Below are 27,372 nucleotides of genomic sequence, written 5' to 3' on the forward strand. Positions count from 1 at the left end.
TATGTGCGTGCACGTGTCTGCATGTGCTCGCATGTGTAGGAAAACATCCATAACTGTGCAACTCATCTTGTGAGTTCAGGAAGTTCATTGCACCAATGCATCATTGTCCAAGGATATGCTTAGTGTATAAAAAGTGATCTAGCCACCAGGAACTTTAAATAACAAGTTTCCTCTACATCAGTACAGAAGACTTTTCTCCTTACATGTATTACATTAATTAAGATTTTTAAGTCTCTTTGCATATGCTCTCTCTTCTTCATGACATCCACAATGTGTGTTGCTGTTGTCTGACTGCCACGCAGATTATGCTTTCAAGGATCAATTCCATCCATGATACTGAGCAGCAAAGTATTTTCAGCTGTGTAGTCAATCCTCCAGGATCACTTCAACATTTATTTCTGGTACAACCTACCATCATACTGTTCAATCAAGTTCTTTTATTTTTGAATGGGGACCTACAAAATACAATGCTGTTTTAGCACATCGAGAAGCGGTAAAATGGAATTGTGAGGCAAAAGGCCATAAGGAAGTAATCATAAATCTATTTAAAATAGTGTGGTGATCTGGAATAACACATCAAATTGAGGGCAATACATTTGAGGAAGCATATCGTAGCTCTGAGGAAGAGAAGTTGGGATTGTTCATTCATGAATAAAGAAAGTTTCTGGAGAGATTTAGTGGTGATGCTTAAAGTTATGAAGGATTTGGATAAAGATATAAAAGAAAAAGTATTTCCAAGGATTTAAGTGATGGGACAGGTTGAAAGTGAGTGTCAAAAGAATTAGAGGCACATGGGAAAAATCTTATCTCATAATGATTAGTAAAGGCTTGGAACGCTGCCTGATAGTGTGGCAGATACAGACTGAAAGGGCAATTTGATACATTAAATGATTTAAATTAAAAAAAATCACAATATAGAAAAAAACCCAGGAGAGTGGGATTAACTTGAATGAAGCAAAGACCCAATGGATTATACAGACTCCTTCTCTGGTCAGTTATTCAATGATTTTTGTGGAAGAAACTGTGAGAACAGTAAATGATAATACAGGTGGTCATTGTGATGGAGGGGATGCTTGGTAAAAAGCTCAACTAAGGGCAAAATTTAAAAAAAAATTAGACATATAGCACTGTAACAGGCTAATTCGGCCCCAAGAGTTCATGCTGCCCAATTTACACCTTATTAACCTATATCACCATACATTTTTGAAGAATGGGAGGAAACCAGAGCCCCCAGGAAACCCCCACACAGATGTGGGGAGAATGTACAAACTCTTTAAATATGATTCGAAGGTTACTGGTTGATTCTGCAAAGTTTGCAGCATAGAATATAAATGGATTTGGTTTTTCCCAGTATCAGATTAATTAATAAAATAACACAATTTAATTTATCACGCAATGCTACTAAGTATAAAGTAGTATTGCACTTGGAAAAAACATTCTGTGAACATTATGCTTTGTTCTCCATATGTTCCAGAATGGGGTACTTATTTTACTGCATCAAAATTCAGTCTAAGACCTCTGCTGTAAGAGACAAGGCAGTTTCCTTTACAAGTACACGTGTGGCCTGATCCTCCCTTCCTTAGGCTGGAGGTCTTGGATCAGAGGTCTACTCAAGTTCAAGTTTATTATCATCTAACATCACAGCACATCACTGCAGTTTTCACGTATGTGGCATGGTGTGGGGGGGGGAAGGAAAAGAATTACTTTGTCTGTGGCTGAGGTGTGGGGTGGTGGCAGTACTAGAGCCAGCACTTAGCTTGGGTAGGCTTTTGGGATGAGGAAGGCCAGCTTGTTGGGGGAACCCAGAAAAAATCCATGCAGGTCATGGGGAGAACTTATCAACCTCGTGCAGACTATGCCAGATTCAAACCTGGGTCAATGGGGGTGCTATAGTGGTAACCTAGAAAGGATGTACTTGCTACTAAGGAATGCCACAGAGGTTCACCAGCCAGATTTCTGGAATGGTAGAACTGCTGTATGTGGAGAGACGGGCCCTCATTCATCCAAGTTTAGAAGAAAAACAGGGAATTTCAAAACACAATTTTGTCAGGACTGTACAGGCTAAATGCAAGAAGAATGTTTCCACTTGCTGTGGAATCAAGAACCAAATATGCAGTTCCAAATATGGGGCAAGATGTTCAGGATGTTGAGGAGAATGTCTTTCAGTTAGAGAGTAATGAATTCTCTCCCATAGAGTGCTGGAGGGACCATTTTGATGAATACACATATATTTAAGAGAAAGAGCGATCTCTGAACTAAAACATCATCAATAGGTATAAGGAATAGCATAATGAGATCGAGGATTGGCTATGATTCATGTCAAACAACATAGCAGCCTCAAAGGCCAATGACAGCTTGGAACCTATTACATTTTCATGTTTCTAGGAACTTCCCCAATGCAAACTAGAATAGCTTTCTCCCCTTGCATTGTAGGATACACAATCCAAACTATCAGAGTTAAATACATTGTTAACACTGAACAGATCAAATTCCGTTTCCTTATTTTTATCCATTGCTTCCTGAGTAAATTGAATCTTGAGAATGTAAGCAAATTATGTTTGGTCACATCACTACCCACTGAAGTTATTCTGAATTCTACTAAACCAGGCAAGCCTGACTAATGTGACATTCAATAGCATTAAAATTACAGCAGATCAATGATCCATGATGAGATCATTTATAAAACATATTTCAAAACAAAATGCAGAAAATATTATTCATGTTAAATGAACGAGAAAAAAAACTCTAAAAATTGCCATGATTGACACATTTCTTTAAACACACAGTCAGGAAATCAGCTTGGCCAGAATACAAGAGCTTCACAGCCCACTTCAAATAATGGAGAATGGTGCATCTGCATATTTCAAAAAAGTATCAATATTGGAGTTAGGTACCAGTTGAGTAGGAGATGCTAAATAATGATGAATTAACATTTGTTAACTTTATCAGTCTCATAGCCCCAAGCACCATCTAGAGAACCTGATTATGGACTTTCATTGAGAAATTAGTGTACACTTTTCACTTCCTGCTCTCTCTTACACTTTAAATTAGCTTTGCTATTTCTTGGTGTAGAATAAACATGATGGATTTGTATGAGGTGTGGGGGGGTGGGGGGGAGGCAGTTACAATATGACTTCTGGTCTTTTAATATTTTAAGCTATTAGTCCAGTATACAGTGAATTTGGTAAAAGGAGGACGAAGGACAAAATGTTTTAGTCAGCCTTTTCCCATTTTCTCTGGATTGTCCCCTTTTCCAGCCCTCCACTCCCTTTGCTTGCTTCCTAACCTTTTATTTCATCATATCCTGTCCAAATGGCCTTGATTGTGAACTGAAATATTTAAATTTGATCTAACTAAATAACAACCAAGTGCATATCAATAACATGTTCTGTCACCGCTCCTATAATTCACAATCAACAAATAAAAATGCGTACATTTCAATTATGAATATAGCTGATCAATGGTGCAGGAAGATGAAGTGAATGGAATGATTCAGTCTGGGGTTTGTGGATTGGTTGGTGATGATGAGAAACTACAGGAAGGAGCCTGGCTCAGTGATCACTAGTCTCCCTAGCATGCACAGAATAACAGTGGAGGCAATGGTGTGTGAGAAAGTTAAGTTTGTCAATAGGGTGGAGGGGAGAAAGAAGACTGTCACCTTAGCAGGCTGCTCACAAAGGTGACTAGTGGGGATTGGACATCCACAGTAAAAATGAGGTGGTCCAATTCAGGGAATTTGAAGTCACTGAAGAGATGGAGGACACATGAGGTATCGCAGATGTAGGTGGGGAGGGACTGGACCAGGGGAGAATAGACAGAGTCAAGGTAAGATAAAACTCATTCAGTGGGTCAAGAGCAAAAAAATGAGTTTATGTATTTTGGATAGTGGGGGGGAGGAAGATGATGAGGTTGGAGGCAGTGGGAGGGAGGTGATCAGAGATGATGAGGTTGGAGGTGGCTCATCCCAGCCCTTTTTACATATTTTTCACTGTTCCCTGGTTAACACAAACTACCATCACTTTGACATTTTCCTGATCGCTTTCAAATCACCCCTAATTCTCAACTCTTCCTAACTTCATCACCTCTTTGACCTTTATAACCTTCTCAGGTCTTTCCTGGTTAACACAAACTACCATCACTGACATTTTCCTGATCGCTTTCAAATCACCCCTAATTCTCAACTCTTCCTAACTTCATCACCTCTTTGACCTTTATAACCTTCTCAGGTTTTTGCAGTCTCTGATTCTGAGTATTCTTAATTGTTGATGCCCTGCTTTGGCCCTAAGCTCCAGAATTCCTTTCCATCGCCTCTCTGTCTCTTTCAAGGTGCTTCCTGAAACTATCCTTTAATCCAACCTTTTCATCAAATCTCTGGTGGCTCTGCCAATGTCAACATTGGTTTGGTAATGCCTCTGTGTAACACCTTGGCATGATTTACAAACGTTGTCACAGGAGTTTATGCATTTCACAATCTTGCCCAACAGATGGTTACTAGAACACTTTCAAAAACACTAATAATTATTTAATCACCATTTTGTCTACAGCTATACAGAGAAGAAATTCATCAATGTGTTAAAAGAATTTTCTGACTGCCAAGTAATCGTTTATTTTCACAAGTTAATGCTCAGAGGCATTAATTACACTTGGTTTCAGGTTGATTCACCCAATCAGGTGTTTATAAACTGAAAAAGTGCAAAATCCTAAAATTAGCAGAGGTGGTGGAGAAAAGTTAGAACAAAAAGCCAAAAGATGCTGGTTAACAAGGTCATGTAAAAGCAGACCAGAAAATACTGTAGTTTCGGTAGATTTTCTATTGGTTGCAGATGATAGTATATTTGTATGTGACCAAGAGAAGTCAAAGATACCATCTTTGTATTTGTGCCACTAATCTGTCAGTTCAGATTCTGCTACACTGAAGGGAAGCTCAGAGGACAAATGTACATATGGCAAATTCTCAGCCAGCAACAGGAAAGGGTAGCTTGTGTGCCAGCTCTCCTCAAGAATGAGGTGGTAAACTAGTTCTGCTGAGTACATTGATGCGACAGTTTCTATATGATGGTTCATTAAACTGTAAAAGCACATGTGGTGACCTGCTCAGGAGTTTCTGTGAGATAGCAAGCAGCAAAGAAGGTACAACGTTCAACCTTCAATAGATCTTTGAACTTAGAATGGATTTGACCAAGCAATGGACAGCTTCAAGCTAACAACTACATATTAGATTCTTTTCTTTCTTTGGCTTGGCTTCGCGGACAAAGATTTATGGAGGGGGTAAATGTCCACGTCAACTGCAGGCTCGTTTGTGGCTGACAAGTCCGATGCGGGACAGGCAGACGGTTGCAGCGGTTGCAGGGGAAAATTTGTTGGTTGGGGTTGGGTGTTGGGTTTTTCCTCCTTTGTCTTTTGTCAGTGAGGTGGGCTCTGCGGTCTTCTTCAAAGGAGGTTGCTGCCCGCCAAACTGTGAGGCGCCAAGATGCACGGTTTGAGGCGATATCAGCCCACTGGCAGTGGTCAATGTGGCAGACACCAAGAGATTTCTTTAAGCAGTCCTTGTACCTCTTCTTTGGTGCACCTCTGACACGATGGCCAGTGGAGAGCTCGCCATATAACACGATCTTGGGAAGGCGATGGTCCTCCATTCTGGAGACCTGACCTATCCAGCACAGTTGGATTTTCAACAGCGTGGATTCGATGCTGTCGGCCTCTGCCATCTCGAGTACTTCGATGTTAGGGATGAAGTCGCTCCAATGAATGTTGAGGATGGAGCGGAGACAATGCTGGTGGAAGCGTTCTAGGAGCCGTAGGTGATGCCGGTAGAGGACCCATGATTCATAGCCGAACAGGAGTGTGGGTATGACAACGGCTCTGTATACGCTTATCTTTGTGAGGTTTTTCAGTTGGTTGTTTTTCCAGACTCTTTTGTGTAGTCTTCCAAAGGTGCTATTTGCCTTGGCGAGTCTGTTGTCTATCTCGTTGTCGATCCTTGCATCTGATGAAATGGTGCAGCCGAGATAGGTAAACTGGTTGACCGTTTTGACTTTTGTGTGCCCAATGGAGATGTGGGGGGGGCTGGTAGTCATGGTGGGAAGCTGGCTGATGGAGGACCTCAGTTTTCTTCAGGCTGACTTCCAGGCCAAACAGTTTGGCAGTTTCCGCAAAACAGGACGTCAAGCGCTGAAGAGTTGGTTCTGAATGGGCAACTAAAGCAGCATCATCTGCAAAGAGTAGTTCACGGACAAGTTGCTCTTGTGTCTTGGTGTGAGCTTGCAGGTGCCTTAGATTGAAGAGACTGCCATCCGTGCGGTACCGGATGTAAACAGCGTCTTCATTGTTGAGGTCTTTCATGGCTTGGTTCAGCATCATGCTGAAGAAGATTGAAAAGAGGGTTGGTGCGAGAACGCAGCCTTGCTTCACGCCATTGTTAATGGAGAAGGGTTCAGAGAGCTCATTGCTGTATCTGACCCGACCTTGTTGGTTTTCGTGCAGTTGGATAACCATGTTGAGGACTCTACAGTTAAGAGATTGTGGAACAGGAGTGAATCATGCAGGGCTATTGTATCTGAAAGACCACAATAGCACATTTCTCCAAGCTTTCAGGTGTCCAATAAAATCACGAGCTAAATTATTGTCAAGAGCCAATGACAGAGAAGATACTTCTTGAAACACCCATCCATTTCCCCCAACAGCTGTCTTCTCAACCTATGATGGCAAATGAAGTACAGCAGGTGCTACAGATGCTCTCAATAGGAATACATTATGGGAATTTAGAATCATAGAACATAACAGCACAAAGTCCCCGTCGGCTCTTCTAGTTTGTGCCGAACCATTTTGTCTTTGCCCAGCCCCACTGAACTGTACCCAGTCCATCGTCCTCCATATCTCTCCCATCCATGCACCTGTCCAAATTAAGTGTGAAAAAGATCCCACTCATGATGCTCTTAAACTTTTCCCCTTTCACTCTTAACCTACCCTCAGTGGGAAAAGCCTTTCTTCATTTACTCTGTCTGTGCCCCTCATAATTTTGAATATCTCTATTGAATTTCCATTAATTCTTCTACTTTTCAGGGAATAAAGTCCTAACCTGTTTAACCTTTCACTGCAATTCAGTTCCTGAACTCCAGGCAACATCCTAGTAAATCTTCTCTGCACTCTTTGCATCTTATTGATGTCATTCCTGTAGTTAGGTGAACTACATAGTACTCCAAATTTTGCCTCACCAATGACTTATACAACTTTACCATAACATCCCAATTCCTAAACTCAATACTTTGATTTATGAAGGTCATTATGCCAAAAGCTCTCTTTACAACACTATCCACTTGAGATGCCACTTTCAGGGAATTATGTATCTGTGTTCCCAGATCTGTCTGTTCTATCACACTCTTCAGTGCTCCACCATTTACTGTGTATGTCATTTCTTGGTTTGTCCTTGCAACGCCTCACACTTGTTTGCATTAAATTCTAACTGCCATTTTTCAGCCCACTTTTCCAGCTGGTCCAGATTCCTCTTGCAAGCTTTGAAAACCTTCCTTGTTGTCCATAATACCTCCAATCTTAGGGTCATCTGCAAATTTGCTGATCCATTTTACCATGTTATCATCCAGATCATTGATATAGATGACAAACAACAATGGTCCCAGCAACCATCCCTGAGGCACACCACTAGTCAGAGGCTGAGAAGCAATCTTACATCACTACCCTCTAGCTGCTCCCATCCAGCCATTGTCAAATCTAGTTCACTACTTCACCATGAACACCCAGCATCCGAACCTTCCTGACTAACCTCCCATGTGGGACATTGTCAAAGGCCTTACTAAAGTCCAGGTAACCTCCTCAAAAAACTCTATAAGATTGGTTAAACACTACCTACCATCTACAAAGCCATATTGACTATCCCTAATCATTCCTTAGCTATCCAAATATTTATATACCCGATCTCTTAGAACACCTCCCAATAACTTACCTACCACTGATATTAGGATCACTGGCCTATAATTTCCAGGGTTACTTTTGGAGCCTTTTAAAAAAAAATTAGACAACCTGAGCTACTCTCCAATCCTCTGGCACCACACTCATGGCTAAAAACATTTTATATATTTCTGGCTGAGCTCCTGTAATTTCTACACTAGCGTCTCTCAAGGACAGAGGGAATAGCTTGTCAGGCCCTGGGGATTTATCCACCCTTATTTGCTTTACAATAAGCACCTCCTCCTCTTTAATCTGTGTAGTTTCAATGACCTCATTACTTTTTTCCCTACTTCCCAGGACTCTGTGCCCATTTCCTGAGGGAATTTCCTGGACACATAGCATTGGTTGTAATAATTTTCTCGCTGGAGTCAGAACCCATCTGTACATTGAAGGATAGTTCATGGAGAGTTCCATGTTAACACCTGGTGTTTGGATGCCTCAAGGGCTTAAACATTATGGAACCTCGAATTATCTCAAATTCAATGCTTTATGACAGCTGGTTCTTTCTTCTCAGGTCAAAGGAGATGGATTCCTCTCTCCTCCTCTAGAAATTCCATTTCTTGGGCAAGATGTGCATCTGTCATCTTCACCTGAAAGGAGCAAGAGCATCTGGGTTTGTCGGGATCAGCTAGGAAAATTGATTTGAGACAGGCTTTGCCTGATCTCATTGACTAGCATAATTAAAGGACTCGAGGGACCAAAATCTCCACCTTTCTCTTTTAGTATTCCAGAAGTTAAGAAATTCAGAGGGAAGAAATTCAGAACAATTCACGAATGAGATGTTAGCTGAAGCTCTGTCTGTGGAAGATATCTGATCTCTGCTAATACAGTCTCAGAATGACTTGCCTCAGGGGGACAACATGTGATGCCTTAAGATCAGCATGTGAGGACCTGACTCCCCTTGATAAATTAGTTTAAAAGGTGCCTATTAATAAATGTTTTAAATTAAATGACACTTTTAAAATACATCTAAATATTTCTATTTTTACAATAAAAATTATTACCTAATTTAATAAATATGGATCAGACAGGTTTTGTGAAAAAGAAGTTGGCCAAATCATGGCCAGATTACTTAGTATAATCCATTTAGTGCAAAAGAGAGATTTGAGTGTTGCAATGGCTCTAGATGGAGAAAAAGCATTTTACAACAGTTACATCTTACACCACAAAAATTGAATAGTTTGAAATCAGACTTATCAGATCAATGTTTTAGATGCGGTGAGGATATAGGAACTTTTTTTTACATTCCAGATTTATTTTTACTAGGAAATATCGAGGGAATAAGACCTAACTTAAAATTGTCAATACATTAAATAGAATTTGTTAAAGATGCATTAGCAGTGGCAAGGAAATGTATTGCAGTTATTTGGAAATCAGACACACATTTGAGAATGGCACGATGGAATACAGAAATTCAAAGTTGTATTCTTTGGAAAAAAATTACATATAATTTGAGAAATAAATATGCTTTTTTTTAAACAAATTTGGCACCTGTATATTCAGATATTAGGTTTAAATTTATAATGTTTTGCTTTCCATGCCTCTAGATCTGCGAGAATCTCCTCTGAATTGCATTAAAAGATTTCGTTTAGATAGATGTGTTAGATGACATTCTTCTGTGAAATCCTGAAAGTTTACTTTGTCTTTTCACTTTATATTAACTATTTGGAGGGTGGAGGGATTGGGGAAGAAGGACTTTTTTTTGGTGGGGGGGGGAAATTATATACCAGCATGTATGGAGTTTCAGCTTTTCTTTTGTAATCTGTACTATTATATTAAAATTGACTAATACATGTATGGAGAAAATCTTTAAATAAAATATTCAAAGAAAAAGCCTTGACCCAACTGTTCCTCAAATGCATTGTTTTTCAAAAAGATAGTGGCTTCAAGGGGTTGCAGACACTATGGGAACAACGGAACGATGCAAGGCACCAGAAATGGGGAGTTACATGCCCTGTTGAGAAGGAGAAGCACAGCGGACAACTTGACAGTATGGTAACCATGGCAGCAGACCAGCAAGAGGCTCAGCAGCTGAAGGACTCACACAGGCTGTGGTTGACTTGCAGTCAAAGGACCCACACAGGCTGCGGGAGGCTGGAGATTGGCTCATGGAACCAGGTATTGGATACCAGGAATTGAAAGGGTTCCAGAGGGCAAGAAGGGATTCTGAAGGGCCTCGGGCCCTGAAGGCTTCCTGTTCATATCAGAGAGTTAAATCTGGAGCTCAAGTTGCCAAATGGATTGAACATGGGTCTTCAGAGGCTGTGGGAAGCACTGAAGGTGAATCTAAGGATTGCTTTTAATTATCTTTAATCATGAAACTTTATCTTATCAATATTAACTTAACTAACCTAACTTAAACCCCTTCTAATTCTAAGCGCATGAGTATATAATGTGTGTGTAAGTTTAGAAAAGTTCTTTGATTCACAGTCCAATCTCACTTCTCATTCCGCCAAGTTCACTGGTTGCAAGCAATTCTTATACTGTGCACAGAATTTAACATTTATGAAGTTCACCAGGCTTTGGCGCTTGAAAGGTATATGGTTACCACTCAGGAAGGTTCTTGTCAGTTTTCAGAGAGAGATTTATTGTTCGAGGACACAACCTGATCCCTTTTAATCAGCCATGTCATTGTCTTGCCAAAGAAACTTGCCCCATCAGGGTTCTCCAGATGATAACCTCTTTCCTTAAGGTCACCACAGAGTTCCTTTTTGTTCCCTTATTTCAAGTGAAACATTAGGCAGCCAGTCCTCTCCTCTTGTATGGACTACAAGGCTTTTGACCAGGCTGACTAAGCACTCACAACCTGTCTTCCAAATGGGGTTTTCCACAAGCTTGCCAGCTTGTCCTGTTCCAGTCCCAGCTGCTGCTGCTGACTGTGGAACTACAGAACTGAATTCTCTCTCTCTCTCTCTCTCTTTCTCACACAGAGAAAAAGCTTGTTCAACTCACTTTGCTTGCAAAACCACATGACCCTCTTGGAAAAGCAAGCTGCACTCCAGACAGCCTGCGGCTCCAAACTACTCCCCCGATCTCTTTCATTTGTTGCTTTTCAAAACAATAATCCATTAGTGAAGTCTCTTGGGCATTCCCTAAAGTTTTTGTAAAGGCCCCCAGGAGCTGCCCTGTCTGGCTTGAGCGGAGCTCCAGTATTTTAAATGAGATCTGTTTGGAAGTGCTTGCATGTGACCTACACGACAAAAACCTGCCCCAACTTTTCTCCCCAAAACATATCTATGTAGAATACAAACACAACATAATCTGTCACACTACCCACATACCACCTTAAGCAATCCCTTACTAATCACAGAGCATCTATGGCACAGGGAATACTTAAAGTGGTAGGTGAGTGGAAAGAAAAAGGTTGAGAACCACTGCTCTACAGGGACCCTCTTCTCTTTCTCTAACAGTAAGGGGCGCTGGGCAATGTTATTGTTAACTCTTTGTCTGCCTTACAGCAGATGAAAGAAAATTGCATGCCATATTATATTTTCTGTTTCATTACATGATAATAAAATAAGCTTGAATCTTGGGGAAAAAAGCTTGGCTCTGGGAAGACACATGGGGGATAGGCTTGCCAAGCCTGAGATCTTATGATCTTCATCCTTTAATCTCCTTTGACGTTACCCTGACTTTTGTCTCTTTTCTCAAGTTGTGGCCTTGTTAGAGGCCTGGTAAAACTACAATTATAGTATCTATTATTACCAGCATTGATTGAAAAACTCGAGTTCCATGCTCATCCAGATTTACACATAACGACTAGCCTGCAGACAGAAGTGTTTTGAGGTCCAAATGCCACTCCAACAAACTTACACAAGATTAATGGTCCCTTTAAGCTTGCAGCTACAGGGGATGCCACTGATTTTTATCAACAGTAATTCAATTTCAGTGAATTATTGTCATTGAGGAACTAAAAGAAGAATGACACATAGGTTGAAGTGACATATATGTGCACACTATATCACAAGCGTGTCTTGCACATTAAAGCAGCTGATTGTAATTTATGTTAGGAGTTATAAACATTTCTAATTCCCTATCACTTGAGAGTAATTCAAATTCATCTGTGCAGTACTTAAAGCCAATCACAGGATGATTGAAGTTACAAGGCCAGTAACTCTACATGGCCACTTGTCTTACTACTTATCTTCAAATTACCTCAAAAATAGTCTTCCTTGGTCAAAGCAGAACAAATATTTGTCAATGTAAAAGTGAAACCATTTAATAGAATACTTTTAATTGAATTTACAATTGCAACCTTTTCAATAAAAGGTTGCAGTTCTGTCACTTAAAAATGTTTTCTATTTTGGAGCAAAAAACTATTAAAATCTATATTGCACTTGCTAATCTCCAGAATAATAATGATTTATTATTGCAATTGCAATACTGTACCTCCCCTCTTGCAAAGCTCCAGAGATGCTGAAGAGGCCAAAGTCAGTAATGATTATTTTTCCATTATCATAGAAGATATTCTTTGACTTCAAATCTTTATGAAGAATTCCTTTAGCATGTAGGTAACCCATGCCCTTGAAAATAATAGAATATATATTTTAATTTAAGTGCACAGGGATAATTGCTAAAACTAGGACAAAACAAATACATGTCTTTTTTTAAGAAATCTGTATAAAAATTGTTAATTCTCTTTCTATCCTTTAATAGGAGGTAGATTGGGATGAAGTGACAGCTTAAAAAATAATTGGTGCACATTATCAGTGTACACAGTGCAGACCTTCACTATCTCCTGAGCGATTTGTCTGGTCTTGTTCACATCCAGCACCATTTTAGCGTCTCTTACAACAGAGTACAGAGTTCTTCCTTTGCAAAGGCTGCAAAAAGGCAAAAAGACAAATGTTAAAAATCTCGGAAGGGATAATGCAAGTTGTTGCAAAATGATGACATTGAACACAGCTGAAAAAAATTAGCAAGTGTTATTAGCATCAATTAAAACACTTGTAAGAACTGGAATACATCCTGATTTTTAAACTTTTTGGATGTCAAAAGTTAGTTCAGTAATTATCTGCAAGAATAAATAATCCTGCTGGAGAGAGTTTAGGATTGTCTCAAGAGAATTTTGTACATGTGACTGGCCAAGTCCCTTTATTGAGTCCAAAACAAAATGTGTGATATTTGAAAAGATTCCCTTTTTTAAAAAAAGCATAAGACGTCTGTTTCCATGGGGGCCCTTCCCCTCTGCTAAGGAAAGGTTCTTCTTTCAAGTATCAAAGAAATTTTAAAAACTATTTAATTGTTTGCATCATTACAGGAAAAAATAAATAAAACATTAATCAAATATCCATAGGCAATGATACAAAAAAAGTTATTTTATATATTTTCTCCCCATTCCCCCCCACCCAAAAGTATGAAAAGAAAGAAACACCTACCATTTAATGTATAATAATATTAGCATAGTCAATCATTAATTGTTATTAAATATTACTAATTAAGAGGACAGGATAAGATAGACGAGGTGGAGGGAAAATTATCCATAAAATCCATATATAGTTTCCAAATACTATAAAAATGTTCAACTCGATTCCTTAAACCATAAGTAATTTTTTCCAAAGGTATACAATTTCACATCTCATTATACCAGAGGTGTCAAACTCAAATTCATGGAGGGCCAAAATTAAAAACTTGGACTAAGTCGAGGGCCGAACTAAATATTTATTGAAAATTTTCAACAACATCTGCATGTTTTCTCTTCTTTCAACATATGTAATGTTAAACTTTTTCTTATTAAAATAAATGTTTAATAATAGTTTTGGATAAACTCTTTCCAGAAGCATTAACAAATGAGAAATAAAATATTCAATAAATAATATTTCTCTATAGAGGATTTGTCAAATGTTGCTAGTGTGCTGTCGAATAGTAAAATCTGAGGGCTATTGAGAATGTGGGAGAATAACATGATTCCTGAAACAATGAAATGGGTGACTGATTGTGGGCATGAACTCTAGCAGGGTTATTTGCCATGCCCTTTTTCCATTGGTACAGATATCCTTTGATTTACACACTTTTCAAGTTTTATGCCTAATGAGCTTGTATCCAGGTGCAGGACCATTTTTAACTAGGAATATATTTATCACTGTGACATGAAAGTATTGGAAGATCATTTTATCCTGAGATTAAAGTTCATAATCCTTACTCAGGCCTGTGTGCGGGACGGCGGGGTTTGCGGGCGATCGGGTTGGACAACGACAGTGCGGGGGCATCAGCTCTCGCTGCAGGGCGGCATCTCAGCGGATCAGCGGCCCCATCACCGTGAGTCGCGGGTCGGCCTGTGGCAGGGAGGGGGAGTGGGCAACGGTCCTGGCGAGGTCAGGCCCGAGGCCTCCGGTTCCGGGCGCTGGGAAGCGGCCTTGGCTTCCCCTGACAGCGGCCAGGCCCCAAAACCAGAGTCCACGGTGAGACCCTGCAACGTAAACAGAGGAGGTGGGGGCGATTAGCGGGCTGACGCCAATGCATTCTGGGATTTATAGTATTAGCTGTGCATGTGCTATACTGGCGCGGCGGCCAGCGGGCCACCTCTAATACATTTTTGAAATGATCTTGCGGGCCAAATTTGGCCCACGGGCCAGAGTTTGACATGTGTGCATTATACCATCTATTTAATAACACTTCTTCATCATCGATCATTGGCAAGAAAATTTCTTGCCAAATTTGTTCTCTTTTATTAAGCAATCTTTGCATTGTTACTTATGAATTGGTGACCTCCATTTGTGTTCAGCATGGTTATTGGTGCCTTATGAATATAATATTTGCATGTATTAGATGCGTATAAGATGTAAAGGTGTAGGAAATGCAAGCCTGAGAGAGGGGGGGGTGGGGGGTGGGGAGAGAGAGTGAGAAAGAGAGAGATGGTAAAATTACAACTCTCCATAAAATGTTGTCCTTTTTGCACCATTGTGATCTTTCTACAGTGTAGGTGTTCAAGCAGTTGAATTTAGCAGAACAAAATGAGTCATCTGTCGCATCCATATCTGGAATGATTCATTAACTTACCTTAAACAACACAAGAATATTCAAACATAAGATTCTCAGTTTAGCAGATTAAACGTACAAATTGTTGCTTTTGTTTGTACTTTGGAGGAGCTTTTGCTTCTCATTTGGTGCCCATGCAGAGTGACACGGGGAAAATCAGGAACATTATTCAGATAATATTCTAGTTCCTGCATACCAGGTTCTTCTATTCTGAAATTTGATGTAAAAAATACATGACAGTCACCTCTGCAAACTAATGCTTTCTTATGTTACTTTTTGTTGTTGTCTTTCTTCAACTTGGGGAGCTAAAGAAATGCATGGTCCTTTGCTTTCAGAAAAGCATTGGTCTGTGAGGAAATTTACTCAGCCCCTCTAGTCGCTAACACCAGCCAAAACCCTTAATGTTTGTTCAGTTTTGTCAGGGGTTCAATTTAAGGTTATGAAAAAAATTGAGTGGAAGTTTCAATAGGATTTCTTAATCGTTTTGCAGAAGAAAAATAGAAAAAGCTGGTGCAAAAATAAAATTGACAGGGTGTTTGAACATTTCAACACTACTTTATACCATAGTAAATGGGAACAGGACTAGGCCACTGAGGCTCTCAGTCCATTTAAGAGGATTCTGGAGCATTCTGGCTGATTCTGGAGGATTCCTTGTGTTCCCTTTGCTGCCTTTTCATCTGAACCCTTGATACCCTGACTGATTATCCCTCCAATTTGTCTCAACAGGTGCATTTGGCAGGTAGCATTAAAGAATTATAACTATATTCTTTTATATTTCCACATTCCCCTTCCTGTCTTGGGTTCTTGGTCTCTCTCCCTCTCATTCTCTCTTGTCAGTCATGAGAGCCCAGCAGGAATTCTCAGATCATTTACAGCAAGTAAGTGTATAAGTATAAGTAAGAACTAAGAAGGGAAAGAAAGGGAAGAAAGGAAGTAAGGAGGGAATTAAGAGTGTGAGCTTTGTTATATATGAAGATTAAAATCTTTTCTGGGGGGGCTGGGTGGGGAAGAATAACAGTCACTGCGAAATCAGTTGACGCTTCCGAGCGGGTTCGCAAATCCAAAGGGAGAGGGGAGATGTGGTTGCCCGACGAGGGACAAAGGGCAACTCAACGAGGGGAGGGACTATTGGGGTTAAAGGAATTTTAGATATGAGAATAGTGGAAATATTTTATGTTTTAGAAATGTTGTCTTACAATGTGTTCAAAAAAAGAAAACAGAAATGGATAAGGAGGAAAGGTGGTGATGAGGAAACGGAAAGGAAAGATAAACAAAGTATGAAATGGCCATGTTGAACTATATGACTTTAAATATTAACAGAATACATAACCAAATCAAAAGGAAGAAGCTGTTAAATTTATTGAAGAAAGAAAAAATTGATATAGCATTCGTGCAAGAAACACATCTAACTGAAGTGGAACACAAGAAATTAAAGAGAGATTGGATAGGACATGTAACAGCAGCATCATATAATTCAAAAGCCAGAGGAGTAGCTATATTAATCAATAAAAATGTACCAATCAAAATAGAAGAGGAAATAATAGATCCAGCAGGGAGATATGTAATAATAAAATGTCAGATATATTCAGAATTTTGGAATTTACTCAATGTATACACACCTAAAGAAGAAGATCAAAAATTTATGCAAGATATCTTTTTAAAGATCTCAGATACACAAGGGAATATACTAATAGGAGGGGATTTTAACCTTAATTTGGACTCAAACATGGATAAAACTGGAAAAAAGACTAACTGAAAGAACAAAGTAACCAAATTTATAATTAAATCGATGCAGGAAATGCAACTTTTGGATATATGGAGGAAACAACACCCAAAGGAAAAGGAATATTCATATTATTCGGGTAGACATAAAACATACTCAAGGATAGACCTATTCCTGTTATCAGCCCACATTCAAGGAAGAGTTAAGAAAACGGAATATAAAGCTAGATTGTTATCGGATCACTCACCCCTGTTATTGGCAATAAGCTGGAGGACATCCCACCAAGAATGTATAAATGGAGATTAAACTCCATGCTACTTAAAAGACAGGATTTTAGAGAATTCATTGAGCGACAAATTAAAATGTACTTTGAAATAAATATGGAATCAGTGAAAGATAAATTTATACTATGGGACACAATGAAAGCGTTCATCAGAGGACAGATAATAAGTTATGTAACTAAGATGAAGAAGGACTACAATCGAGAAATAGAACAATTGGAAAGGGAAATAGTAAATATAGAAAAATAATTAGCAATAAAGGAAGATACAACTAAAAGAAGAGAATTGACAGACAAGAAAATAAAATATGAAACAATACAAATATATAAGGTGGAGAAGAACATAATGAAGACAAACAGAAGTATTATGAGCTAGGAGAAAAAACGCACAAAATACTAGCGTGGCAGCTTAAGACAGAACAAACTAAAAGAACGGTATTGGCATTAAGGAAAAAGGACAAACAAATTACATATAACCCAACGGAGATCAACGAAAACTTCAGGGAATTCTATGAACAACTATATCAAACTGAAAACGAAGGGAAAGAAGACAAAATAGATGAATTTCTAACTAACATTGAACGACAGAAATTGCAAACAGAGGAGCAAAATAAATTAATAAAACCATTTGAAATAGAAGAAATACAGGACATATTAAAATAATTACTGAATAATAAAACACCGGGAGAGGACGGACTCCCAATAGAATTCTTAAAACATTTAAAGACATATTAATTCCTCCTCTCCTGGAAGTAATGATCCAGATTGAAAAAACACAAAACATACCAGATTCATGCAAAACAGCAATAATTACAGTAATACCAAAGACAGTGAAAGATCCACTAACACCAGCATTGTATAGACCATTATCTCCTTAACAAGATTATAAGATAATAGCTAAACTATTAGCAAACAGATTGGCCGACTGTGTACCAAAAATAGTAAAACTAGACAAAACTGGATTTATTAAAAAAAGACGAACAACAGACAATATCTGTAAATTCATTAACTTAATCCATGCAGTACAAGGAAACAAAACTCCGACAGTAGCGGTTGCTTTAGACACAGAGAAAGCCTTTGATAGAGTAAAATGGAATTATTTATTCAATAAAAATTCAACCTACCAGAGCAATATATTAATTAGATTAAAGCATTATATAAGGGACCATTGGTGAAAGTGACAGTAAATGGATATATATCAAACCAATTTAAATTAAGCAGATCAACAAGGCAGGGATGTCCACTATCTCCCTCACTGTTTGCGTTAGCTATAGAACCTCTAGCAGAACTGATAAGAACAGAAAATAAAATAAGAGGGATAAAAATAAAAGAGAAGGAATATAAAATCAGTCTATTTGCAGATGACGTTATAATATACTTAACAGAACCAGAAATATCAATAAAAGAATTACATAGGAAATTGAAGGAATATGGAGAAGTATTGAGGTACAAGATCAACACAAATAAAAGTGAAGCAATGCCAATGAATAATGCGGATTTCACAAAGTTTAAGAAAAAATCACCATTTAGATGGCAAACACAAGCATTTCAATACCTAGGTATACAACTAAATAATAATCTTGGCCATCTATATAAACTAAATTATCAGCCATTAATGAAAAAAATTACAAGACGACTTAGAGCACTGGAAAGACTTACCACTAACACTGATAGGAAGGATAAACTGTATTAAAATGAACATCTTCCCAAGGATACAATACCTATTTCAATCATTACCAATTCACCTAACAGAGAAATTCTTCAAGGAGCTAAAGAAAATAATAAGGAAATTCTTATGGAAAGGGGGGGGAAACCGAGGATAGCACTAGATAAATTAACAGAATGGTACAAACAACTACCAAACTTTAAGAATTATTATAGAGCAGCACAATTAAGATACCTATCAGGTTTTTATCAAACAAGGGAAAAACCAGATTGGACCAGATTAGAGTTAGATAAAATAGGGGAGAAGGTACCTGAACATATACTATATAAGTGGGATGAAAAATTGGTGCAACATAGGAATTCACCAGTATTGCACCATCTGCTCAACATTTGGAAGAAGATTCACGTAGAAAGGAATAAAATAAATTATCAACTACCAAAATTAATAGACACAAAATCAACTAATCCCTTTCACAATAAATAACCTTTCCTTCAGAGAATGGGAGAGAAAAGGGATCAAAAGAATAGAAAATTGTTTTTCAGGAAATAAATTATTATCTTTTGAAGAAATGAAGGACAAATATAATATAACTCACGATACAATGTTTGCATACCACCAACTGAAAACCTACTTGAAGGACAAATTGGGAAACAGTCTGAGGTTACCAGAAGGAAGCAATTTTGAATGTGTGATTACATACACAATGATAATTTAAAAATTTATAACAAACATGTACATCAAACTGCAAGAAAAGGAGAACGACGAAACAAACGGTAAACCTAAACAAAAATGGGAACAAGATCTAAACATAAAGATAAAGAATGAAACATGGGAAAAGCTATGCTCTGGAACTATGAGAAATACAATAAACATAAAGTTACGGATGATACAATAATTGGTTACACAGGCTGTACATCGCACCCCAAAAGTTAAATTAATGGGACCCAACAGTATCAGACAGATGTTTTCGCTGTAAAAAGGATAGCCCTAGCTGTAGCAAAAAAATGTATTATGACAACCTGGAAATTAGAAGATAGCTTGAGAATACAACAATGGTACATAGAAATGAATAAATGTATTCCATTAGAAAAAATAACATATAATTTAAGAAATAACATCACAATATTTGAACAAATATGGGAACCATACATGAAACACAATAGAGAAATCCTACCACGGACCTCCACCGCCTAAAATGACAGAAGGAGAAGACAACAAAATGAACTGACTCAGTATATAAAAGTAAAAGACAAAAAATTTCTTATTTATTTTTTTTAAATGACGACATTGTTTAACGGGTTTAATGTATCTTAGATTAAACTTTGAATAAATGGGAAGGGGAGGTGAGGGAGGGAGGGAAGGGGGGTGGGGGAAAGGGGAGAAAATGACACTGTATATATTCAAGAGAAAAACGTCTGTATGTATTTTGGTCAGTATGGTTCATAGTGTGAAAAATTAAAAAAAAATAAAAAAAAGTAAGTGGTATCTTCATAAATATCTGCAGGGAAATTGTAAATCTGATAGATGTAGATAAGTGTCTCTTGTAAACACTTTGAATAGTGCATTGGGACAGTTCCTCACCTAAGTCATACTTCTTGATTTACTGAACTTCAGTAGCAGTTTCTCTGGTGCAAGCCTGATGTAAGAGATCTCAGTGTTAAAAGTAGACCTGCTTAAGGTAAGCCATCATTTAATAGATATATTGAACGTTGTTTTGTCAAATGTCTCTATCAGAATCCTCCTCAGCCTCCCCTGTTTCAACAAGGAGAACCCCAGCTTTTCTACTCTCTCCACCTAATGAATCCCTGAGTTTTCTTGGAAGTTTCTTTTGCATCTACCCCAGTGCCTTCTAAAGTGTAGTGTTTAGTACACAATTGCACTGAAGCCTTGAAAATGGAACTGATTTAATTCATAACATTGGTTGGCGTAGCGGCTAGTGCGAGGCCTTTACAGCGCCAGTGGTCAAGACTGGAGTTCGAATCCTGCGCTGTCTGAAAGGAATTTGTACATTCTCCCTGAGTTTGCATGGGTTTTCCCCGGGGGCTCGGAGTCAAACTTTTATCAACCAAATCAAGGTTAATGCCATATAGGAGAAACAAAAATCAATGCTGTGCAAGGGCTCCTGACCTGAAACAGTTTCTTTTTCCACAGATGCTGCCCGACCTGGTGAATGCACCATTTTCTACTTTTATTAATTGTCTGTCAAATAATCTTTGTTTACATTTTCAGGTCTCAGATTAGTGAGAATATGCAGCCAAATTTCTAAACTAGTTAAAATGTTATTGTGGAATGTGTACTCAATCATATGGTTAAATGACAACAATAAACAATTGAACAATTGTCACTAACAGCCAACAGTAACTAAAGGTCACTCTTCTTTGCCATCAAAGTTATTTCACACTGTTCCCAGTGATAATGGCTTAGGAAATCAATAATTTAGAATCAATCTCAATGTGTAATTGGGAATTAAAAAGCTCTCAAAATGCAAAATGGGAACTTCAACCAACAGATTTCATACACATAGGGCACAAAACCTACATGTAAACCCTTCTGAATCATGGAAATTTGGGATAATTTGAAACTATGAATTGAGTTTCAAATTGTGGGTGGAGCTTCAGTGATCGCTGAGCTCAAATTTGACCTTTTGTTTCTTACTTATAACAGAAGCATTGGCTCTCACGCTCACTAGAGAAATGACTGAGAAGTAAAAATATTCACAGTTTACAGTGCACTGCAATGCTCAAGGTGTCACTGATATTCTTCACTCAAGGAGAGGAGCTTTTGCAGCTTCCCAGAATACAGGCTACCTGAGGATTCAGATGGCGATAGACAGTATTCATGCTGTCGTTCAAAGTGTGCCCTGTAGATTTCTCCAGAGAGCATTTTATGCTTCATTATCACCTTCCTTCTGTGTGCTACATGATGTATCAGTCAAAATAAACAAGAGGAGGAGGATGGCAGCACATAGTGATAAACAGAGATGTGTTCCCCCGCTTCATAACTGCCATTCTTTTGTGAACGCCCCACCCCATTAGTTCTGCTCACAAGCACTGAAGGAGCCTACACTTGGAACTGACTGACATGGGGATTTTAAATTTTAAGTAGCAAACACAAGTGCTTGGCAATCCATCAAGTGAAGGACTTACCATCCACTCATACTATCCAATCATAATGACTTTGCCTAATAAATGGACAAGAAACATTGGAAGAATCAAAAACAATTAATTGGTGTAATGCCAGTGGATGCAACGTGTAAAACGTTCTATGTTTCACAAGGAGAAACCTTGATCTGAACTAGATAAAATGGCAAGAGTAGTTGTCGCTTCCATTGTTAACAGCCGTTAATAATCATCTCTGTGAAATTTAAAATCAAGCAATCGATGGGGCAGACATTCTTATCTATCCAATTACAAATCCTTGTGCCTGTCCTGAACAGACATTTGCCAGTCTAATTTCAAAAATGTATTAATCTCTCAGTGTAGTAGAGAATATGGTTGTTCACCTACAGATGGTCACAAATGGTGACTAACCTGCTCTGCACCAAAATGATTCACCTTTGGTCAGCATGAGCAATGGCAGTGTGGGCAATAACAATTGCAAGGTTCACTATCTGGGTGGTAATGGTGCAATCATTTGTGGTACCAGTCAGAAATGTTGGCAGATTCATTCTTTGTGGAACCAATGATATTCTCCAAGGTAAGTGACCAAACAATCTGCTGGAGAATAGGTTGCAGAAGTACCATCACAGCCTCCAAGGGTACAGTGGATTCTAGAGCCTGCAAGGAGAGTCTGGTCAGTTTAAGCTGTGCTTAGGTGGCAGCAAGTTCTGTATTTATCAGTAGCTTGTGCTTCTGCTTCAGGCACTGAGAGTTTTGATATGAAAATGATCACCACCTCTGGGCAGGAAGAAACTGGCTCCAGCCTCGGTCTAAAAATACCTACGCAAGGTTGGACAATTTTACCCCAGGTTTCTTGTCACTTTAGTTTGATTTTTGGAATGTCCAAGTAATATTTCAAACAAGATCACATCAGTCTTTGTCTAAAAGCAGTCTTATAAAAAGTCCTTCTATGAGTCCTCCAGGACAGAAATGATATGTAACCTTACCTTTTGGGAAGGTGGTGTACAAGTTACCCTAACAAACAGTAAGGTACTTGTGTCTGCTGATTGACCATAAGCTGATCTTACTAAGGAACTGCCTGCATGCAGAATCTCAGGACTCGAGCTGGAGAACGGGAGTGATGAGTAGAGATAGCATGTGTTCCTTTGCTCTCCCTTGAATCTCAACTCCATTGGTGAGCAACAGTGCTTGTCCATGTTAAAATAAGTATAAAGGTGCAGTGTGGTGAGTGGATGGGACAGAGACCGGGAGACCTTTGAACTATTTGTACATTATGATAGAGAAGAGATTTTGAAGTGGCGGGAGGTGTGATTGGTGAAAGTGGAAAGAAAATGAGCTTTCTGTCATGCTTAACAACTTTTGATATATACCATTTTCCTGTGGAATACCGCACAAAACTTCCACCAATGGCTCCATTTAATGATCTCCTATTTAGGAGGTATGAACTCAGAAGGAACAGAAAAACAGCTGTCGGATCTCAGCAGGTCAAGCAGCATCTGTGGAAGTAAAGAGATATTTAAGTGGTCTTGCTTCCAAGTGTTGATGCTCACGTTGCTGCCGAAACCACTGCTTGACTCATTGAGTTTCTCCATCGGTTTGTTTTTTGCACTGCAGTGGTCATTACTTAGTTTCTACTGATGAATGACAGTTATGAAGTTGCTCACACTTAACAAATACTAATGAGGGGAATAAAGTGATTAGTGCACATGGGCTTGTGGAGAATTCACTGCCCAGAGCTGACCAGAAGCAGTGATAATTTTTTTAAAAATTACGGATATTTGACTTCATAAATAGAGACATAAAGTTCAAGAGCAAATAAATCATGGTCGACTTTTGTAAGATGATGGTTTAGCTACAACTGGACTTATGATTGGTGCCAAAAAACATTGACTTTCATGACTTGTTCATGACAATAAATTCTGATTCTGATTCTGAGTATTATGTCCATTACTAAGCACTACACTTTAGAAGGCACTGGGGTAGATGCAAAAGAAACTTTAAGAAAATTCAGGGATGAGTGAATATTTCATTAGGTGAAGAGAGTAGAGAAAGCTAGAGTTCTCCTCCTAGGCTGAGGAGGATTCTGATAGAGACATTTGACAATAATGAAGGGTGAAGACAGAGGAAATTGTTCTCTGAGGCAGAAGAGGGTGAATAAAGGTGAATGACAAAGATGACATGAACAAAACACGTCCTCTTGCACCAAGTGGTAAGAGTCCGGAATGGTGGCAGGTTTGATTGTGGCACTCAAATTAAATATTGAAAAGGGAGAAAAAAACAAGACTTAAGGAAGCAAAGAGCAGAGAAGCGGGATTACCTAGATGGGACTCATAGAAAGTTGATGTGAGCTCAAAGGGCAATAAATCTTCTGCAACTCCATGCAGTTTCACTATTGCTCAATATTTCATGTCTGCAATTCCTCAAAGGTAATAATAGACAGGAAGAACCAACATAATTGGTCTGAGAAGGGTGCAGTTGGAAGATAACTGCTGTTCTTCCAAGGTTGAGATCAGCTATGTTACGGAACAAGATCTAACCTGGCATTGGTATATCCTGACAAATCAAGAAGGCTGTACATCCAGGATTGTATCTAATCAGCAGTTTCTTGATAAACAGCTTTGTGTATAATTGCTTCTGAACCAAAAAGCACTTAAATTTGTAATATCCTTCAATCTAATGAGCAATTTAGCAAAAACACAAATTATATTGAGATTAAGATTTCCCTGAGCAATTTAACAAAAATAACTATAATGAGAGTGAGATATCCTCAACTCCTGGCAGGAATCTATTGATGTTTATCATACAGTGTCTCAGAATATGAAGTGGTTACCATAGAAATTGATCCGAGTGACTGTACCATCAGGCAGCTCTGCCTACCTCTACCCACCACACACACCCTAAGCAGTACTATTTTCATCCATGTTTTTATTGACAATATAATTTAGGCGGCTCAGCGTCTAGCATAATTCCTGCCACTCAGCTCCAGCAGCCCATGTTCAATCCTGACATCCTGTACGTTCTCCCTGTGTCTGCATGGGTTTTCTCCATGGGCTCTAGTTTCATCCCACCATTTAAAACATACTGGGGGTGTAGGTTAATGGGGTATAAATGGGGCAGGACAGACTCGTTGGCCAAAATGCAAATCTAAATTTAAAAAATTTAAAATTAAAAAAATAATAAATCCATTTCCTTCTTCTTTCTACTGATATATAACAATGCCTCACATTAACTTTCATCTGCAATAAGCACACACATTCTAATGGCCTATCAACATCCTTCTGAAATCTATTGCTCTCCTCTTCTTCACAGTTTACTTCCATTAAGTCGTGTGTTATTTACAGATTTGGGAATTGTGCCAAGTTATCCAGGTCCAAGTTATTAACGCATTATAAAAGAAAGCAATATTACTTGCACTAACACGTGGGGAGCAGCATTTGACATGCTTTCTGTCCAATAAACAACATTTCCTGTCACAACCAATTTTCTATCCTTGCTCTTTTTGCTTTCAAGATTGACAATAAGCCTATTTTATCAAACCCCTTTTACATATCATACACCAATTGCAATTCCATCATCGATCTTTAACATCAACTTCATTTACATCAACAAGTCATCCTTTCACAAAAACTCAGTCAAGTCCCACCACTAACACAATACATTGCATTTAATTTTAAATATAAAATCTACACTAAATGTTTGAATTAAAGAATAAAGAAGGGTATTTCTTAATTCAATCACACTGATGTAAATGACTAGAATTGATTTGATCTAACTAATTTGTACTTTACATCTATCCTCCACTTATTGGCTGCCGTATTTGTATCAGTGGACACAGGAAATAAATATTTTAAAGAGTTTACCTGCAGATTAGTATTCAGGTAAAAACACACAATGCTGGAGAAACTCAGCAGATCAAACAGTGTCCTTTATAAAGCAAAGGTAAAAATACATAACTGACGTATTGGACTTGAGCTCTCCAAGGTATGGAAAAATGTCAACAGGTGTCCAAGCAAAAGTTTATGGTGGGGGAGGTATGGTTGCAAAGGCAAGAGGCGATAGGTGGAGAAGGGAGGAGGGGACAGAAGCGATCAAGGGGAGGAAGGACAGCTAGGAGAAGGGAGAGGGAAAGTTGGGAGGAGAACTGGAAAGGGGAAGAGGAGAGCAGGTTAGCAGAAACTGGAAAAGCCGATGTTAATGCTATTTGGTTGGAAAATGCCTAGATGGAAAAGTACTCAGGTACCCAGGAACTGCTTGATTAATAGCAATAATAGCTGCATTATATGGTCAACTACCTACAGTCTCTATTTTGTGTGAAGAAATTTGGTTCCTTGCCACATAATATTGCTAGAAGCATTGACTTTCCCATAAATTTGGTACAGGTTAATAAATATTTAATATCCCTTTTAAACAATGGGACAAATTTGATGAGACCTAATGTGGCAGGAAGGGAATCTCATACAGATAGTCTATAAGAGAAAGTCAGGACTTGCTGCTCTCCGTTTACTGGAATAAATAAATGCACATTCCCGGATGTGCTTTGGTTACATGTGAATTGCCCTTTAGTGATTCACAGCTCTATAAAATTGTCTGAAAATTCTCACCATTAAATCCTAACCTTCCCCTTCCCAATTTACACTCAGTCTGCTACCTTAAAGCTATTAAGTTCAAAATACAAACCCGCCTTATGATAGGTAGCCAGTGATACTAAGAAATGTTTTGAACAGTTAACCTGGCTGATATAAAAGTGAAAGGACATTATATCGGATCACTATAAGTATAAAATAAAGATCCCAGTTCTCATGAAGGTAAAAGACACGTAATGTTAGAGTGAACTATTAAATAAATATTATTGGAAAGAAATAAAACTAGAATCTTTATCTTTCTCTGATCTTTAGTAACTTCAAAATCAAATAAACTTCTCAGGTGAGCAATGTCAGCTGAAGCAATACATACGAAATGTTCCAGAAGCTCAGTTATGTAACACGTAAATTTAAGGATAATTTGGGCATTTCAAGAATCTTCTGCATGCTGATCAAGAGCAGGCTGGTCCTGTAAGCACTGGAAATTGAGTTGAGATTTACCCACCTCATTTCCTGTCTACTTGATTCAAAATTTATCAAGCAAGGTGGCGAGACAAGGTACCTGCAGCCACTTAAGCAGTTTATTAAGTTTTCTTTAAAAGGCAACTAGAAATAGATAAGAGCACAAGAGAAGCCTTCTCTAAGGGCATATGGAAGGAAGTATACTTGTCTTCTAATCTGATGGAATATTTGTCCACCCTTCAGATATAAAGAATCACACGAGGAACCATTCAAGCATGCAAAACATCCAGATGCATTAATACAAGTAGAAATTCAAGAACCTACACAAACCATATCTGCACCCTCAGTGAGAGGAACACAAAAGTTCAGTAGTATTCTGGGTAGTCTGATTGTGCTGTGTAAGAAAAAAAAAACAACACAAACTGAGATTGTCATAACTCTTTGACACTATAGCTTGTAACTTTACAAGTTTACACTTACATTTAAAAACATTCTGAATTTTTCACTTGGGATTCTTAAGAAGAAAATAACCTGTTGTATTCTATGATCTGTATATCATCACTTTGTTTTACATTATTAAATGATTCAAATCCATGTTT

General features: G+C 38.4%; 1 protein-coding gene across 1 annotated transcript in view; it reads right to left on the reverse strand.

The window, feature by feature from the left end:
- ksr2 (kinase suppressor of ras 2) overlaps positions 1–27,372 on the reverse strand; it is a 402,678-nt gene that overhangs the window by 27,102 nt on the left and 348,204 nt on the right. The window contains exons 16-17 of the mRNA XM_069933137.1: positions 12,692–12,788; positions 12,355–12,488 (exon numbers count right to left, since the gene is read on the reverse strand). Coding sequence (XP_069789238.1) covers positions 12,355–12,488; positions 12,692–12,788 — 231 coding nt within the window. The remainder of the gene's footprint in view (positions 1–12,354; positions 12,489–12,691; positions 12,789–27,372) is intronic.

This window comes from Narcine bancroftii, chromosome 4, assembly GCF_036971445.1.
Source record: "Narcine bancroftii isolate sNarBan1 chromosome 4, sNarBan1.hap1, whole genome shotgun sequence".
Lineage (NCBI taxonomy): Eukaryota > Metazoa > Chordata > Chondrichthyes > Torpediniformes > Narcinidae > Narcine > Narcine bancroftii.